This window comes from Mugil cephalus, chromosome 3 (genome assembly GCF_022458985.1).
Source record: "Mugil cephalus isolate CIBA_MC_2020 chromosome 3, CIBA_Mcephalus_1.1, whole genome shotgun sequence".
Classification (NCBI taxonomy): domain Eukaryota; kingdom Metazoa; phylum Chordata; class Actinopteri; order Mugiliformes; family Mugilidae; genus Mugil; species Mugil cephalus.
Window position 1 is genome coordinate 28,362,450 of NC_061772.1, and position 17,466 is coordinate 28,379,915.

General features: G+C 39.6%; 2 protein-coding genes and 1 long non-coding RNA gene across 3 annotated transcripts; all 3 read left to right on the forward strand.

The window, feature by feature from the left end:
- Nucleotides 1-44: 44 nt before the first annotated feature.
- LOC125005259 (protein NLRC3-like) lies at nucleotides 45-6,838 on the forward strand. The gene is made up of 10 exons (XM_047580456.1): nucleotides 45-142; nucleotides 270-621; nucleotides 986-1,075; nucleotides 1,297-1,372; nucleotides 1,984-2,185; nucleotides 2,603-4,388; nucleotides 4,473-4,646; nucleotides 4,751-4,924; nucleotides 5,012-5,058; nucleotides 5,405-6,838. Exons 2-10 carry the CDS (start codon nucleotides 359-361, stop codon nucleotides 5,953-5,955), a joined length of 3,363 nt encoding a protein of 1,120 aa, XP_047436412.1. The 5' UTR covers nucleotides 45-142; nucleotides 270-358; the 3' UTR covers nucleotides 5,956-6,838.
- A 1,040-nt stretch (nucleotides 6,839-7,878) lies between these two features.
- On the forward strand, nucleotides 7,879-8,729 carry LOC125005262. The gene is made up of 4 exons (XR_007112437.1): nucleotides 7,879-7,992; nucleotides 8,096-8,193; nucleotides 8,281-8,418; nucleotides 8,658-8,729. It is a non-coding gene; the product is annotated as an uncharacterized LOC125005262 (long non-coding RNA).
- A 172-nt stretch (nucleotides 8,730-8,901) lies between these two features.
- Nucleotides 8,902-16,888, forward strand: LOC125005260 (protein NLRC3-like). Its single transcript, XM_047580457.1, has 8 exons — nucleotides 8,902-9,009; nucleotides 9,705-9,759; nucleotides 11,067-11,268; nucleotides 12,493-14,278; nucleotides 14,363-14,536; nucleotides 14,636-14,809; nucleotides 14,904-14,950; nucleotides 15,259-16,888. The coding sequence occupies exons 1-8, from the start codon at nucleotides 8,960-8,962 to the stop codon at nucleotides 15,819-15,821; spliced, it is 3,051 nt and encodes a 1,016-aa protein (XP_047436413.1). The 5' UTR covers nucleotides 8,902-8,959; the 3' UTR covers nucleotides 15,822-16,888.
- Nucleotides 16,889-17,466: the final 578 nt, after the last annotated feature.

Genomic DNA, 17,466 nt, shown 5'->3' on the forward strand with positions numbered 1-17,466 from the left:
AATGTGAATGTTTTTCTTGTGTCTGTAGTCAAGTGAACCAAGAGAGACCAGACTCACCTGTAAGGGGTGTTTCCTTCATGAGTGATCAGTCTATGAAATTACCCATAGCATTTAAGGATGGAGACCACCCTGACCAGCAAATGTGAGAATTAAAAGCAGATGTTTGTAGATGCATGTCTTTACTGTTTTGTTTTTTTTTTTTTAAACTGTGAAATGCACTTAAGTTCAGTTTATAACCTAGAATGTGAATGTTTTTCTTGTGTCTGTAGTCAAGTGAACCAAGAGAGACCAGACTCACCTGTAAGGGGTGTTTCCTTCATGAGTGATCAGTCTATGAAATTACCCATATCATTTAAAGATGGAGACCACCCTGACCAGCAAATGTGAGAATTTAAAGCAAATGTTTGTAGATGCATGTCTTTACTGTTTGGGGGGTTTATTTAACTGTGAAATGCACTTCAGTTCAGTTTATAACCTAGAATGTGAATGTTTTTCTTGTGTCTGTAGTCAAGTGAACAAGGAGAGACCAGACTCACCTGTAACTGGTGTTTCCTTCAAGAGTGATCAGTCTATGAAATTACCCATAGCATTTAAGGATGGAGACCACCCTGACCAGCAAATGTGAGAATTAAAAGCAGATGTTTGTAGATGCATGTCTTTACTGTTTGGGTTTTTTTTTTTTTAACTGTGAAATGCACTTAAGTTCAGTTTATAACCTAGAATGTGAATGTTTTTCTTGTGTCTGTAGTCAAGTGAACCAAGAGAGACCAGACTCACCTGTAAGGGGTGTTTCCTTCATGAGTGATCAGTCTATGAAATTACCCATATCATTTAAAGATGGAGACCACCCTGACCAGCAAATGTGAGAATTTAAAGCAAATGTTTGTAGATGCATGTCTTTACTGTTTGGGGGGTTTATTTAACTGTGAAATGCACTTCAGTTCAGTTTATAACCTAGGATGTGAATGTTTTTGTTTTGTTGAAGCCAAGTGAGTCCAGACCCACCTGAACTCAGCGACTGCTTGAGAAAAGAACCAATTTCATTCAATGACAAACAACACTCTGTTGAGAAAAGGTATGAATTATGAATATCTACTAAGGTTTGAGCTGCAGCGAGACACATGATATTTGCTTTAGTTCAGGAAGTACATTCTTTTAAACCTTATCAAAAGAATCATTAACGGGAAACCAGACTATAGTCACAAGGAAGCTATTGTTGAAAATTAAAGAGACTTATTAAAGAATCATTACAGACTCTTACCTGTGATTTTCTGTGTCTGTCTATTTTCTATTCAGTTCTGCTGAAGCACCTCCCCCGACCTCCCAGAATACGTCCGATGTTCAACAGAAACATCTGGATTCCATTTTCAGGGTACAAGTTAATTTTTGAATTTAAACTCAGCATCAACATAAAAAAAACATGATTCCCACAAATATTATGAAATAATTTAACACGGTTTACATGAGATAAATAAAAATGAACACGCAGATTTCTTTTTGATTTTTAATACATTTAAAATTATTTGAAAGAGCTGCCTTCCTGCTCTGTCACCTGGAAAGTCCCACACATTCCAACCTGTACACAACGTCACAATCGTGTTATGACGTATTTGAGCAACATCTTTACTGGAGTCCCATTTTTTTTAAAACAAGCAATAGAAATTATTCAGCAGGCAATGGACTCATAAAGGCAGCCCTCCCCTTACCCACCCATCGACACTTCAAAAACAATAAACTAGATAGATAGATAGATAGATAGATAGATAGATAGATAGATAGATAGATAGATAGATAGATAGATAGATAGATAGATAGATAGATAGATAGATAGATAGATAGATAGATAGATAGATAGATAGGTCCCTCTCCCACCGATTTTAAGAGATTCAAATGATATTTGGCCAAGAGCATTGATCATAACATAAAGTTTACTAATATGCCTTTCTCGCAGGATTAACTGAAGTCTATTCTTGAACATTATAGGAGCTGGAGGAGGAGCAGAAACAGGAGCTGAACAGGCTCAAGAAACTACTGGATCCAAAATCTTCAGGAGACTCAGAGAACCTGAGAGAAGATGCTGGAGAAGAAGAGCAGAGAAGCAGCGACAGAGATGCAGTCATAAATATCGCAGTGAGCTTCTTGAGGAGAAGGAACCACGAGCAGCTGGCCAACATTCTGCAGAGGAGTGAGATAATTTAACCATTTTTCAAAACGTGTTGTTGTTAATGTGGAATCAGAATTATTAGAAATATTTAATATATTATTTATAACTGATTACAGTCACCAAAATAAGAAATTTATTCCAGTACAAAGACTTGAATTTGAGGGTATTCACATTTACATAAATGGGAGGAATTTGTTAGTACATTTCTGCTAGATGACTAGTGCCTGAGTACTAGCTACAGGGTCTTCAGCTGGGAGCCATTCCTCACTGATGTTTCACCCCTTTAGTCATCAGAACATCTCTTGATGGTGAGACAAATCCATCACATCCAGTATGAATGTGAATACCCTCGGTGTCTGCTAATAATACGAGGAATTGCTCTAAACTGTATTGCTTCAACGTTCACTGACATTATTGATAATATTGTTCTGCCCTCAGAAATTCGTGTTCCAGTTTGTCAAGGTAAATTGAAGTCCAGCCTGAAGAGGAAGTTTCAGTGTGTGTTTGAGGGAATAGCCCGAGCAGGAAACCCAACGCTTCTCAGTCAGATCTACACAGAGCTCTACATCACTGAGGGTGAGAGTAAAGAAGTCACTGATCAACATGAGGTCCGACAGATAGAAGCAGCCTCTGGGAAACAAGCAAGATCAGCAACCACGGTCAGATGTGAAGATTTATTTAAACCTTTACCTGGAAGGAATGAGCCGATCAGGACAGTGTTGACAAAGGGAGTGGCTGGAATTGGTAAATCAGTCTTAACACAGAAGTTCACTCTGGACTGGGCTGAAGACAAAACCAACAACAACATACAGCTTATCTTCCCATTCACGTTCAGAGAGCTCAGTTTGTTGAAAGAAAAAAAGTTCAACTTGGTGGAACTTGTTCATCACTTCTTTACTGATCTCAAAGAACCAGGGATATGCAGTTTAGAAGAGTTTGAGGTTGTGTTCATATTTGATGGTCTGGATGAGTGTCGACTTCCTCTGAACTTCCACAACAATGAGATCCTGACTGATGTCACAGAGTCCACCTCAGTGGATGTGTTGCTGACAAACCTCATCAGGGGGAAACTGCTTCCCTCTGTTCACCTCTGGATAACCACACGGCCTGTAGCAGCCAATAGGATTCCTCCTGAGTATGTTGACATGGTGACAGAGGTCATAGGGTTCAATGACCCCCAGAAGGAGGAGTACTTCAAGAAGAGATTCAGGGATGAGAAGCAGGCCAGCAGAATCATCTCCCACATCGGGACATCACGAAACCTCCACAGCATGTGCCACATCCCAGTCTTCTGCTGGATCACTGCTACAGTTCTGGATCACACCCTGACGACCAAAGACAAATCAGAGCTGCCCAAGACCCTGACTGAGATGTACGTCCACTTCCTGGTGGTGCAGACCAAACTGAGAAATGTAAAGTACCACAAAGAAGCTGAAAGAGATAAAATCTGGAACAAAAACACCAAGAAGACCATTCTCGCTTTGGGGAAACTGGCTTTCAAGCATCTGTATAAAAGAAACTTGATCTTCTATGAAACAGATCTGACGGAATGTGACATTAACATAACATCTGCCTCAATTTACTCAGGACTGTTCACAGAGATCTTCACAGAAGAGAGTGGGATAACCCAAGCGAAGGTCTTTTCCTTTGTCCATCAGAGCATTCAAGAGTTTCTGGCTGCACTCTACGTCTTTGTGATGATCATCAACACTGGTAAAGACATGATAAGAGGAAGGCAGCTTGCATTACCATTTGAAACTAAGCTGAAAAAACTCTACCAGAGGGCAGTGGACAATTCTTTACAGAGTCCCAGTGGACACCTGGACTTATTTGTCCGCTTCCTCCTGGGCCTTTCACTGGACACTAATCAGACTTTCCTACGAGGTCTGCTGACAAAGACAGTAAGTAAACCACAGGTCAAAGAAATGCTGGTGCAGTATATCAAGAAGATAATCAGGGAAAATCCCCCTCCAGAGAGAAGCATTAATCTGTTTCACTGCCTGAATGAACTGAATGATCATACTTTAGAGGAGGAGATCCAACAGAGTTTGAGATCAGGAAGTTTCTTTGAAAGTAAACCGACTCCCTCTCAGTGGTCAGCGCTCAGCTTCATCTTACTGTCATCACAAAAAGATCTGGATGTGTTTGACATGAAGAAATTCTCAGCTTCAAATGAGTTACTTCAGTGGCTGCTGCCAGCGGTCAAAGGATACAAAAAGTGTCTGTAAGTTCCCAAATAAATCATTTGTTTATGTGTCTTTGCAGAGAACAAAGAAACACTTCATAATCAAACCCTTTTCTTCTTTAGGCTCAGTGACTGCAACCTTTCATGGAGTAGTTGTGAAGTTCTAGTCCAAGTTTTAACCTCCAACTACTCAAATCTGAGAGAGCTGGACCTGAGCAACAATGACCTGCAAAATGAGGGAGTAAAGCTGCTCTCAGATGGACTCCAGAGTCCAGAGTGTAAACTGGAGGTACTCAGGTTAGTTATTGGTGATTAGTTTGGCATTCAAACAATTAAAAATGGATGCATAGTCCATCACATCCATAAAGGAGCATGAATCTACTTTGTGCCTATGTTTACAGGTTGTCAGGCTGTCTGATCACAGAGGAAGGCTGTAATTTTCTGGCCTCAGCTCTGAGTTCAAATCCTTCCTATCTGAGAGAGCTGGACCTGAGCTACAATCCTCTAGAAGAATCTGATCTGATGCAATTGTCTGCTGGACTGCAGGACCCAAACTGGGAACTGGAAATTCTCAAGTACAGATAATTATATCAATGTTGAGATGGATCGTGCTGTAAATGTGTTTGTGTAAATGACCATTTTTCTTTTTGTTCATTCCACAGCACTGATCATTGTGGAAACTGCAGATTGAGACCATCCCTCTTCAAGTGTAAGTTATACTTTTCCAACATCACAAATATGTTAGAAACTGTTCCATCATAGGTTAGGGTTACGTTAGGGGTTATGTTACAGTGTAGGGTTAGAATTAATTAACTGAAGTATGTGATAACTTCTATCATCTACTGCAATGACATCTTCAACCTGATGATCACACCATTTTCTGCGGCACTTCACTGATGCTACATGGCATCAATGACAAGCCGTCCTGAGGAATTTTTATGCAAACATACTGTATAGAATGTGGGATATAGAGCCATATTCAAATATCAACTAATAGGTCACACATCAGAAACATAGATTTATGAGCTCATAAGTTTTCTTCTGTCCACCCTCAGACTTCTCTGAACTAGAACTGGACCCAAACACAGCACACAGAAACCTCTTACTGTCTGAAAACAACAAAGAAGTGAAGGTGGTGAAAGAGAAGCAGCCGTATCCTGATCATCCAGAGAGATTTGACGGATGGAAGCAGCTGCTGTGCACTGAAGGTCTGACTGGACGTTGTTACTGGGAGGTCCAGTGGAGAGGAAGGGTTTGGATAGGAGTGACATACAAAGGCATCAGAAGGAAGGGAACTAGAGACGACTGCTGTATTGGATGGAATGATCAGTCCTGGTGTGTCTCCTGCTCGCCTCAGGGTTTCATTGCCTGGCACAATAACACACCATCAATCATCAACACACCCCCACCCACTGACTCCAACCAGGTAGCAGTGTATCTGGACTGGAAGGCTGGAACTCTGTCCTTCTACTCTATCCCCTCCAGAAGCTCCTTTAATAGAAGGATCCACCTCCACACCTTTCACTCCACATTCACCCAACTCCTCTACCCTGCTGTTGGTTTTGAAGAAGGTACAGAGTCTTCAGCTACTCTGACTCTGATTTAATGAAGGTTACCTCCTTGACTCTCAGGACAGACTGAGATAAACAGATCCAAGCTGTAATAGAGCTGAACCTTGTAAAGACAAATCTCTGGCTGTTTGTGGATGAGCAAAGAAATATTTCCAAGACAGAATTAATGCAGCTAGAGGAGCAAAGTTATGAAGTGCAACATAAAATAGCGCTTTACCTCTCCAGAGCCTCAGAGCACTGGATGCATTATCCTCACTAGGGTCATTGGGGTTGCTGTAGCCTATCCCAGCCGTCATCGGGTGGGGTTGCCAGTCTATCACATCACAACCATGTCTTTGGAGGGTGGGAGGAAACCCATGCAGACAGTTTCAGGAGGTCACTCATCTCCACTGCCATCAAATACACAATTCTAACTGTCAGCGGTCTAATGGTTAATGGCTTGGCTGATTGCACTGACTGTTGCGCCACTGTCTGTATATCTCATGTCTGTACATAAATGCTTGTGTATCCCTATATGTAAAATGGACTGTAGATTGGACTGTATATATATATATTTGTAATTCTTACCACCTATTTCTTATCCTTATTCTATTTTTATTTTTTATTATTATTGTTACACATACATTTATATATTTAACAAAATTGAAAAATAAAGAATAAAGCTGCACTGTTTCCTAGGAACTGAATGGGCTCTTAGCCAATTGAGGGGAACCTGACAGGGTCAGTGTGTAATATTCAGCCTTGTGATTGGCTCAGCAGTGATAGGGGCGGGGCCTACTGTGTACAAGAGGCGTAGGTGAGCTGTTGATCCTTCAACTAAAATATGTTGAATTCATGTTAATGTGTATTTAAATAAATTGAAATGTGTGAGGGAAAACTGTGGGTGGAAATTAAAAAAATGGAATGTATGTAAAAAAAATTGTCTAATCAACCAAAGATTTTGCAGCCCCCATGCAGTACGTCCACGCACCCCCTAGGGGTCCCAGAAGACCTGTAAATTAGACCAGTGATTCTCAGCCAGGGGACTGTGGACCCCTAGTGGTCTAAGGTGTAATTGCAAGGGGTCCATGAAAATAAAATATGCTTTGAAAAAGATCATGACATTCATAGAAATAGGATTATTTTACTCAAAATATGCATGGGGTCAAGGATCCCAAAAAGGTCGAGAATCACTGAACTAGATCATTTCATAGTGGGTGAGTGCTCACCAAAATGAAGAAACTCTAAATACTTGTAAATAATAAAGTCGTTTGAAAGTTGTGAATGAAACTTTCCTACCAAGTGTAAAATGTACAAGCAGACAGTAGAGTTGAACTGACTTTGAAGTCTTAGGGTAAATCATCCTGGTTTTAGTCAACACCCTGCAGCGTCGAAGTTGTGGAGAGTTTATAGAGGTCATTATGGTAATAAAAGCCAGATGAAATAAGGGCTTGTATGATAATCTGTACGTGGAAGTTGTTTGAAATCCAGACTGGAGCCAGATTGTGTTGTTTGTTCAGGATTAATGAGCTGGAATCAGTCCAAAGACTGAAACCTGAACTACTAATCACATGTAAAACAAAATGTTACAGTTATAAAGGAATGTGCAACAACCCTGATATTTATTAAAGTCAGAGCAAGACGTCTTAGAAACTACTTACTAAAAAATAAATAAAAAAATAAAAATAAAAAAAAGGGCAAGTGAGGAAAAAGACAATAAATACATTTTGTCTTGCTCTTCTTTTCTTTCAGGTTTTATAGCCTACAAAATAAAATGACATTGGATCATTCATTTAAACATTTGTGAATCTGATAAAGGCTGACAATATACCATAGGTGAAATGAAGGTTGATTTGTTTTTGGAACAAACAACAAATATCTGATTGGACGACTTCAATAACACATTTCCTTCAGTTACAGTAAGGAAGTCATCTGTGCCTTGTGATCTGTTCTGGTTAGACCAGTTTACCAAGTTCACAGCAAAGTAGGCTAAGGGAAACAAATCAGACGCACACACAAACCATCTGGATCCAACAGAGAAAGATGATTTTCTGTGGTGTTTTAAATCTTTGACCTGGATATGAGTTTGAAAGGTAAGAATTCTGAACTATACATGTGGATTATATGGTGACCTGTTTGACTGTGTGTGACATGCTGCTGATGGAGGTGATAACGATCCAGTTTATCTCTGTAAAGGTGTGCACGATGGATGTTTCTGAGGAGAGAGAGGACGATGTTTCTACCTTAAAGGCTGCTCTGTCTGAGCAAAATGATGGAGGGACAGGAAAAAATAGGTAAAACAAAGAGATTGTTGGATGTAAATAGTTGTTGTCTAGTTCAAAGTTCAGCTCTAAAATCAACCTGTATATGTTGTGTTGAAGCCAAGTGACCCAGGAGAGAATGGACTCACCTGTACCTGGAGTTTATTTGAGGCATGATCGATCTATGAGGAAACACGTAACATTTAAGGATAGAGACAAGTCAAGAGATAATAATGAACAACACTCTGTTGAGCAAAGGTATGAATTAATTTAATTACATGAATTTAGTTTATGTAATTTGTTTCAAGAAGTACGTTCTTTTAAACCTGATGTAAAGGAACCCAGACAGGAGTTACATTAGCCCAAACTGACAACATTAACTGGAAACCAGACCATTATCTTACTGACTTCAATTACTTGGAGGATTATTGAATCTGTGAAATTCATTTAAGTTTAGTTTATAACCCAGAATGTGAATGTTTTTCTTGTGTCTGTAGTGAAGTGAACCAAGAAAGACCGGACTCACCTGTAACTGGTGTTTCCTACAGAAGTGATCGGTCTATGAGTGAACCCATAGCATTTAAAGATGGATACCACCCTGACCAGCAAATGTGAGAATTTAAAGCAGATGTTTGTAGATGCATGTCTTTGGTGACTTGGTGGTTTATTAAATTGTGAAATGCACTTCAGTTCAGTTTGTAACCTGGTATGTGATTGTTTTTCTTGTGTCTGTAGTCAAGTGAACCAGGAGAGACCAGACTCACCTGTAACTGGAGTTTCCTTCAGGAGTGATCGATCTATGAGTGAACCCATAGCATTTAAAGATGGACACCACCCTGACCAGCAAATGTGAGAATTTAAAGCAGATGTGTGTAGATGCATGTCTTTACTGACTTGAGGGTTTATTGAACTGTGAAATGCACTTAAGTTCAGTTTGTAACATGGGATGTGATTGTGTCTCTTTGTTTTGTTGCCAAGTGAGTTCAGACCCATATGAACTCAGCACTTCACTCCAGGAAGTACATTCTTTAAACCTGATCTAAAGGAATCCATTAATGGGAAACCAAACCAAAGTCACATGAAGCTATTGTTGGAAATAAAATAAATTTATTAAAGTATAATTATAAACAAATTTAAGGGTTAGAGCAGCAGGGATTTATTTAACCATTTAGATCTTGGAGGAGTGATTGATGTATGAGGGAATCAATAGCATTTGAGGATGAAGATAAGAGACAGTCAAGAGATAAACCGACTTCAACACTCTGTTGAGCAAAGGTATGAATTCATTTAATTACATGAATTTAGTTCATGTTATGTGTTTTAGGAAGTCCATTATTTTAAACCTGATCAAAAGAATCCATTAACGGGAAACCAGACTATAGTCACAAGGAAGATAATGTTGGAAATAAAGGAGATTTTTTAAAGGATAATTACAGACATATTTAACCATCTAAACATTTAGATCCATATTTAATCATATTGACAGTACATACCTGCCTAAACTCTTATCTGTGATTTTCTGTGTCTCTCTATTTTCTATTCAGTTCTGGTCCAGAACCTCCCCTGACTTCCCAGAAACGTCTGAATTCCATTTTCAGGGTATAAGTCTTTTATTTCTTCTAAACTCAGCATAGTTGAATTTAAACTCGGCATTAGCATAAAAAACATGAATCCCACAATTACTATGATATAATTTAACATGGTTTACATGGGGTTAAATAAAAATTAATGGACAGATTTCTTTTTGATTTTAAATGCATTTAAAATTATTTGGAAGAGCTGCCTTCCTGCTCTGTCACCTGGAAAGTCCCACACATTCCAACCTGTTCGCACACAACTTGACAGTTACTACTTATAGTCTATGTTGGCTGAAGTTCAAATTGCTTCACGCACTATAACGGGAAGATCTATTCAGAGCTGGTAAACAACAATTTTCCAAAAGAAAGTGAGAGATTGAATCAAAACAATGACGTTGTAAGCTGTAAAACCAAAACAATGACCTCAAAGACACCAAGACTGCACAACTGAGGAGAACGCCAAGTGTTTTACCACATGGAAGCAGTCATAAAATTCACTGTTAATGCAAAATGATGAAAAAACTTGGTAACCTTTTCCATTGCTTAATGATTGAATTTAATTTGCAAATGTACAGTATTTATATTTAAAAGGTGGATCCTATTTAATTTACCTTCATTCTCATTTTATAACAATATAGTATAAGTTTTTCGTATTCCGTCCATGTAGTTTTGCATATAATTACCACCGTTCTGTCCCCTCATTATCTTTAATTTCTCTACTAACTAAAAAATTATATTTTGGTCCAGCTGGTAAATCTGTGTGTGATATTCAATTTAGATGAGTTAGTTCAGGATCACTGTATTGTACACTTTGCTTTACTGTAGTTTTTTCTCATATTATTATTGGTTACCAAAAAATGCCTGATAAGTGCTCATTTGATTGCTGCTATGACACGTCCAGAGAATGGACATTTATGATGTATTTGAGAAACATCTTTACTGGAGTATTATTCTTTTTAAAACAAGTAATAGAAATTATGCAGCAGGCAATGAACTCATAAAGGCAGCCCTCCGCTTACCCACCCATCTACGTAGACACTTCAAAAACATTAAAAAACAAGATAGATAGATAGATAGATAGATAGATAGATAGATAGATAGATAGATAGATAGATAGATAGATAGATAGATAGATAGATAGATAGATAGATAGATAGATAGATAGATAGATAGATAGATAGATAGATAGATAGATAGATAGATAGATCCCTCTCCCACCGATGTTAAGAGATTCAAATGATATTTGGCCAAGAGTGTTGATCATAACATAAAGTTTACTAATATGCCTTTCTCGCAGGATTAACCGAAGTCTATTCTTGAACATTATAGGAGCTGGAGGAGGAGCAGAAACAGGAGCTGAACAGGCTCAAGAAACTACTGGATCCAGAATCTTCAGGAGACTCAGAGAACCTGAGAGAGGATGCTGGAGAAGAAGAGCAGAGAAGCAGCGACAGAGATGCAGTCATAAATATCGCAGTGAGCTTCTTGAGGAGAAGGAACCACGAGCAGCTGGCCAACATTCTGCAGAGGAGTGAGATGATTTAACCATTACACAAAATGTGTTGTTGTTAATGTGGAATCAGAATTATTAGAAATATTTAATATAATATTAATAACAGATTACAGTCACCAAAATAAGAAATCTATCCAGTACAAAGACACTGGAAATGGAAATTAAGAATTAAACTGACACTTGGCTTGAATTTGAGGGTATTGACATTTACATAAATGGGAGGAATTTATTTGTCAAGTATGACAGTTTTATAAACCTTTTTTTATTTTACTTTTGTCAGCTCCTATGTGATGGGACCAGTTAACCTATTCATAAGTGCCAATCAGGTGACACACTCAACCACTGCAGAATATTTCATATCTTTATCTTAAAAGCTTCCTGGGCGGCATTCACAAAAACAAAAATAAAAGAAAGAAAAGAAAGATTTATAGGCAGCTATTAGTAGCTGCACAATATTTCTGCTAGAGGCCTAGTGCCTGAGTACCAGCTACAGAGCCTGCAGCTGGGATCCAACCCCTTCTAACGTTTCACCCCTTTAGTTGCTAGAACATCTCATGATGGTGGGGCAGCTGGATTTTGATGGTCAGGTCAACATCTGGTACAAACTGGACACACCGCCTCTGCTTCTCGTTTGCCAGAAGCTTCGTGGTCTCTATAGGTTCTGGCAACTTCTTTGGTCATTTTCCATTTGTGCTATAAAGCACAATTAAACCAAATTTGCTTATCAAGTCTTCATATCTCTATACACTTAAGAATTCATCTGGTAGCTTCTGCCTTCTGGCACATTAACATTAGTGTTGTATTGTCATTGCAAGCCTTGCATTTATCACACATTAATGATAAATTCAAAAAGCATACTTAAAGCAATGACTTGTAAAGGTTTTTTCCCACTCATCCGGGAAGCTTGTTCAGTTCTAAAATAGATTCCTCCAACTACAGGTAACTAACTAGTTCTTAAGAACCCCAGACATTTGGCTGACTGGGGTTTTGTCTGGGCAACACCCACAGATATGACTATTTAAACCCCCACCTATTTATTAGAGGTGAAGAACTTCTACTGCCACCTGAATGGTTTGCAAAATGTCTTCAAGAAACTCTTCAAGTCCAATTTATTATTTATTATAACATTGCAGACATGCTTAACTTGTGTTGATACCTCCTTTGAGCAGAAATGTTGGAGAACTACCCCACATCTGTATTGCCTTATCATTCACTGACTGATATTATTTGTTCTGCCCTCAGAAACTCGTGTTCCAGTTTGTCAAGGTAAATTGAAGTCCAGCCTGAAGAGGAAGTTTCAGTGTGTGTTTGAGGGAATAGCCCGAGCAGGAAACCCAACGCTTCTCAGTCAGATCTACACAGAGCTCTACATCACTGAGGGTGAGAGTAAAGAAGTCAATGATCAACATGAGGTCCGACAGATAGAAGCAGCCTCTGGGAAACATGCAAGATCAGCAACCACAGTCAAATGTGAAGATTTATTTAAACCTTTACCTGGAAGGAATGAGCCAGTCAGGACAGTGATGACAAAGGGAGTAGCTGGAATTGGTAAATCAGTCTTAACACAGAAGTTCACTCTGGACTGGGCTGAAGACAAATCCAACAACAACATACAGCTTATCTTCCCATTCACGTTCAGAGAGCTCAGTTTATTGAAAAAAAAAAAGTTCAACTTGGTGGAACTTGTTCATCACTTTTTTACTGATCTCAAGGAACCAGGGATATGCAGTTTAGAAAAGTTTGAGGTTGTGTTCATCTTTGATGGTCTGGATGAGTGTCGACTTTCTCTGGACTTCCACAACACTGAGATCCTGACTGATGTTACAGAGTCCACCTCAGTTGATGTGCTGCTGACAAACCTCATCAGGGGGAAACTGCTTCCATCTGCTCACCTCTGGATAACCACACGACCTGCAGCAGCCAATAGGATTCCTCCTGAGTGTGTTGACATGGTGACAGAGGTCGCAGGGTTCACCCACCAACAGAAGGAGAAGTACTTCAGGAAGAGATTCACAGATGAGAAGCAGGCCAGCAGGATCATCTCCCACATTGGGACATCACGATACCTCCACAGCATGTGCCACATCCCAGTCTTCTGCTGGATCACTGCTACAGTTCTGGATCACACCCTGACGACCAAAGACAAATCAGAGCTGCCCAAGACCCTGACTGAGATGTACATCCACTTCCTGGTGGTGCAGACCAAACTGAGTAATGTAAAGTACCACAAAGAAGCTGAAAGAGATAAAGTCTGGAACAAAAACACCAAGAAGACCATTCTTGCTTTGGGGAAACTGGCTTTTAAGCATCTGTATAAAAGAAACTTGATCTTCTATGAAGGAGACCTGAAAGACTGTGACATTAACATAACGTCTGCCTCAGTCTACTCAGGACTGTTCACAGAGATCTTCAAAGAAGAGAGTGGGATAACCCAGGAGAAGGTCTTTTCCTTTGTCCATCAGAGCATTCAAGAGTTTTTGGCTGCACTCTACGTCTTTGTGATGATCATCAACACTGGTAAAGACATGATAAGAGGAAGGAAGCTTGCATTACCATTTGAAACTAAGCTAAAAAAACTCTACCAGAGGGCAGTGGAAAATTCTCTACAGAGTCCCAATGGACACCTGGACTTATTTGTCCGCTTCCTCCTGGGCCTTTCACTGGATACTAATCAGACTCTCCTACGAGGTCTGCTGACAAAGACAGCAAGTAAACCACAGGTCAAAGAAATACTGGTGCAGTATATCAAGAAGATAATCAAGGAAAATCCCCCTCCAGAGAGAAGCATTAATCTGTTTCACTGCCTGAATGAACTGAATGATCATACTTTAGAGGAGGAGATCCAACAGAGTCTGAGATCAGGAAGTTTCTTTGAAAACAAACCAACTCCCTCTCAGTGGTCAGCACTCAGCTTCATCTTACTGTCATCACAAAAAGATTTGGATGTGTTTGACATGAACAAATTCCCAGCTTCAAATGAATTACTTCAGTGGCTGCTGCCAGCAGTTAAAGGATACAAAACGTGTCTGTAAGTTCCCAAATAAATCATTTGTTTATGTGTCTTTGCAGAGAACAAAGAAACACTTCATAATCAAACCCTTTTCTTCTTTAGGCTCAGTGACTGCAACCTCTCATGGAGTAGCTGTGAAGTTCTAGTCCCAGTTTTAACCTCCAAGAACTCAAGTCTGATAGAGTTGGACCTGAGCAACAATGACCTGCAAAATGAGGGAGTAAAGCTGCTCTCAGATGGACTCCAGAGTCCAGAGTGTAAACTGGAGATTCTCAGGTTATTGGTCATCAGTTTGTCATTCAAACTATTAAATATTGATGAATAATCTATCATATCATAAAGGAGGATGAATCTACTTTGTGCCTATGTTTACAGGTTGTCAGGCTGTTTGATCACAGAGGAAGGCTGTAATTTTCTGGCCTCTGCTCTGACTTCAAATCCTTCCTATCTGAGAGAACTGGACCTGAGCTACAATCCTCTAGAAGAATCTGATCTGATGCAATTGTCTGTTAAACTGCAGGACCCAAACTGGAAACTGGAAATTCTCAAGTACAGTTAACAACATCAGTCCAGGATGGATTATCTACCATATTGTGAATGTGTTCACGTCAATGATCATTTGTCTTTTTTTTTCATTCCACAGTACTGATCATTGTGGAAATATCAGATTGAGACCATCCCTCTTCAAGTGTAAGTTATATTTTTCCAACATCACAAATATGTTAGAAACTACTACATCAGAGATTAGAGCTATGTAAGGGGTTATGTTACAGGGTCCAAGGACATTAACACCCCCATGTGTCATGGATGGGAGGAGATTCTGAGGTTTTGAGATCCAACTTTCAGGACTGTTGTGTCGTTTTGAGTAATTTTTATGCAGGCACACTGTATAAAATGTGGAATATAGAGCCATGTTAGAATATCAACAAATAGGTCACACATCAGAAACATAGATAACAGATTTATGAGTTCATAAGTTTTCTTCTGTCCACCCTCAGACTTCTCTGAACTAGAACTGGACCCAAACACAGCACACAGAAACCTCTTACTGTCTGAAAACAACAAAGAAGTGAAGGTGGTGAAAGAGAAGCAGCCGTATCCTGATCATCAAGAGAGATTTGACGAATGGAAGCAGCTGCTGTGCACTGAAGGTCTGACTGGACGTTGTTACTGGGAGGTCCAGTGGAGAGGAAGGGTTTGGATAGGAGTGACATACAAAGGCATCAGAAAGAAGGGAACTAGAGACAACTGCTGTATTGGATGGAATGATCAGTCCTGGTGTGTGTCCTGCACACCTCAGGGTTTCACTGCCTGGCACAATAAGACATCAACAGTCATTAACACACCCCTACACACTGACTCCAACCGGGTAGCAGTGTATCTGGACTGGAAGGCTGGAACTCTGTCCTTCTACTCTCTCCCCTCCAGAAGCTCCTCCAATAGACGGATCCACCTCCACACCTTCCACTCCACATTCACCCAACTCCTCTACCCTGCTGTTGGTTTTGGACAAAGACATGAGGATGGTACAGAGTCTTCAGTTACTCTGACTCTGATTTAAGAAAGAATGTTACCTCCTTGTCTCACAGGACACTGAGATCAGCATATCTGAGCTGTAATAGACTTGAAACTTTTAAAGACAAATCTCAGCTTCACCTCTTCAACAGAGCCCACAACACAACAAGAAGCAGAGTTCAATATTTATCTGCATATTTGCACTCTTGAAGATTTGATACTCGCCTAATTTATTATGCTATATATATAATAATCTATATTTTTCTTTGTCATCCTGTTGAAAAAAATAAAAATCAGCCTTTGTCTGTTGTCTGTTGTAGTTACGATGCATGGGGAAAGACATTGGTTGCGAAACCTCAAAGGCAAAAACTTTTACAGAGAAGAAGGCTGCACATCAACAATTCGTTGGTGAATTTCATAGAAAAGACTTCAGAGTTAAACAACTTTGTTCTTTTTGTTTTTCTTCCTAGCAACATTATCCTATCATATAACAAGCTGTGAATTACTATTAGTACTGTTCTTGATTTACATAGCCTATACATGTGTTATATGTATATCAGTATTGATAAACTTGTGTGTTTATGTTCAGTTTTGTTGACACTGACCTTGTTGCTGTGGTTGAAGAGTGTGAGGTTTTTTTGTCCTTGATGTCAGTTAATGCACCATGCCAGACAATAGTTACAGTAGAGTGGAGAGTTTGCCGAGTGAGATCCGCATATCAGCGTCAAACTGACAGTGTTTATAGCGTTGACATAGGCGATGGCCGACAATAACGGCAATTAGTGGCACCAGTATCTGGTTCTTACAGAAACAAGTCAAGCACGTTTCTTAGGGGTTTTACCCACAGAGTTTCCTACTTACACCTCAACTTCCCACCAGTCTTCCAGAACTGAAGAAGCTACTCGAATCCGAACTCGCCTGTTGAATTACCATGACCTGGATGACTGAGAACCTTTACAGTCAGAATCTTCAATAAACTTGCAGAAAAACCTCCTTAGTTTCCTTTGTGTGAGACACTACAAAATGTATTTGGTTCGATTTTCACCACATATTACTTCATGTTGACCTTTTCTCCAAAAGATCTCAAAGGACGACAGGTTAAAAACAAAGTAAACAAACAAACAAAAAAAAAACATCTCATTTTCGGGAAAGAGAAGTGAATCAATAAACCAAATGTTATGCTAAAAGAAATGTCTTAAGAACCTTTATTTAAAAGAAATAGTGGATTGGGGGTCCCCATGTCCATGGATGCATTGGTGTGTAACGAGGGAAACCTTACTCAATCCTGGTGGGAATGGGAAGCTAGTGGAGTGAGTGGAATATGAGGGTAATGTGCTCATGTTTACACTCTCTCATCAGGTTTTGGATGTACTGGAGCCTCTGCAGGCTCTTGCTAGGGATCCCGATGAGAAGTGTGTAACAGTAGTCCAGTTTGGAGGAGACAAAGACATGGACCATCATCTGAGAAGGAAAGGGACGGCGTTTGGAAATGTTGTGGAGAAGATAGAAGGACCTCTTGCAGAGGTGGTTGATATGGGATTCAAAGTTGGGTTGGGGGTACATTTTTACACCAAGATTTGACTGCTGATCAGAGAGGGATACCAGAGCCAGAGAACTTGAAGCTGGTTATGGATGATAATAGAGTCTGCTGATCCCACTATTGATCAATCAATCAATCAAAAACCCTTTAT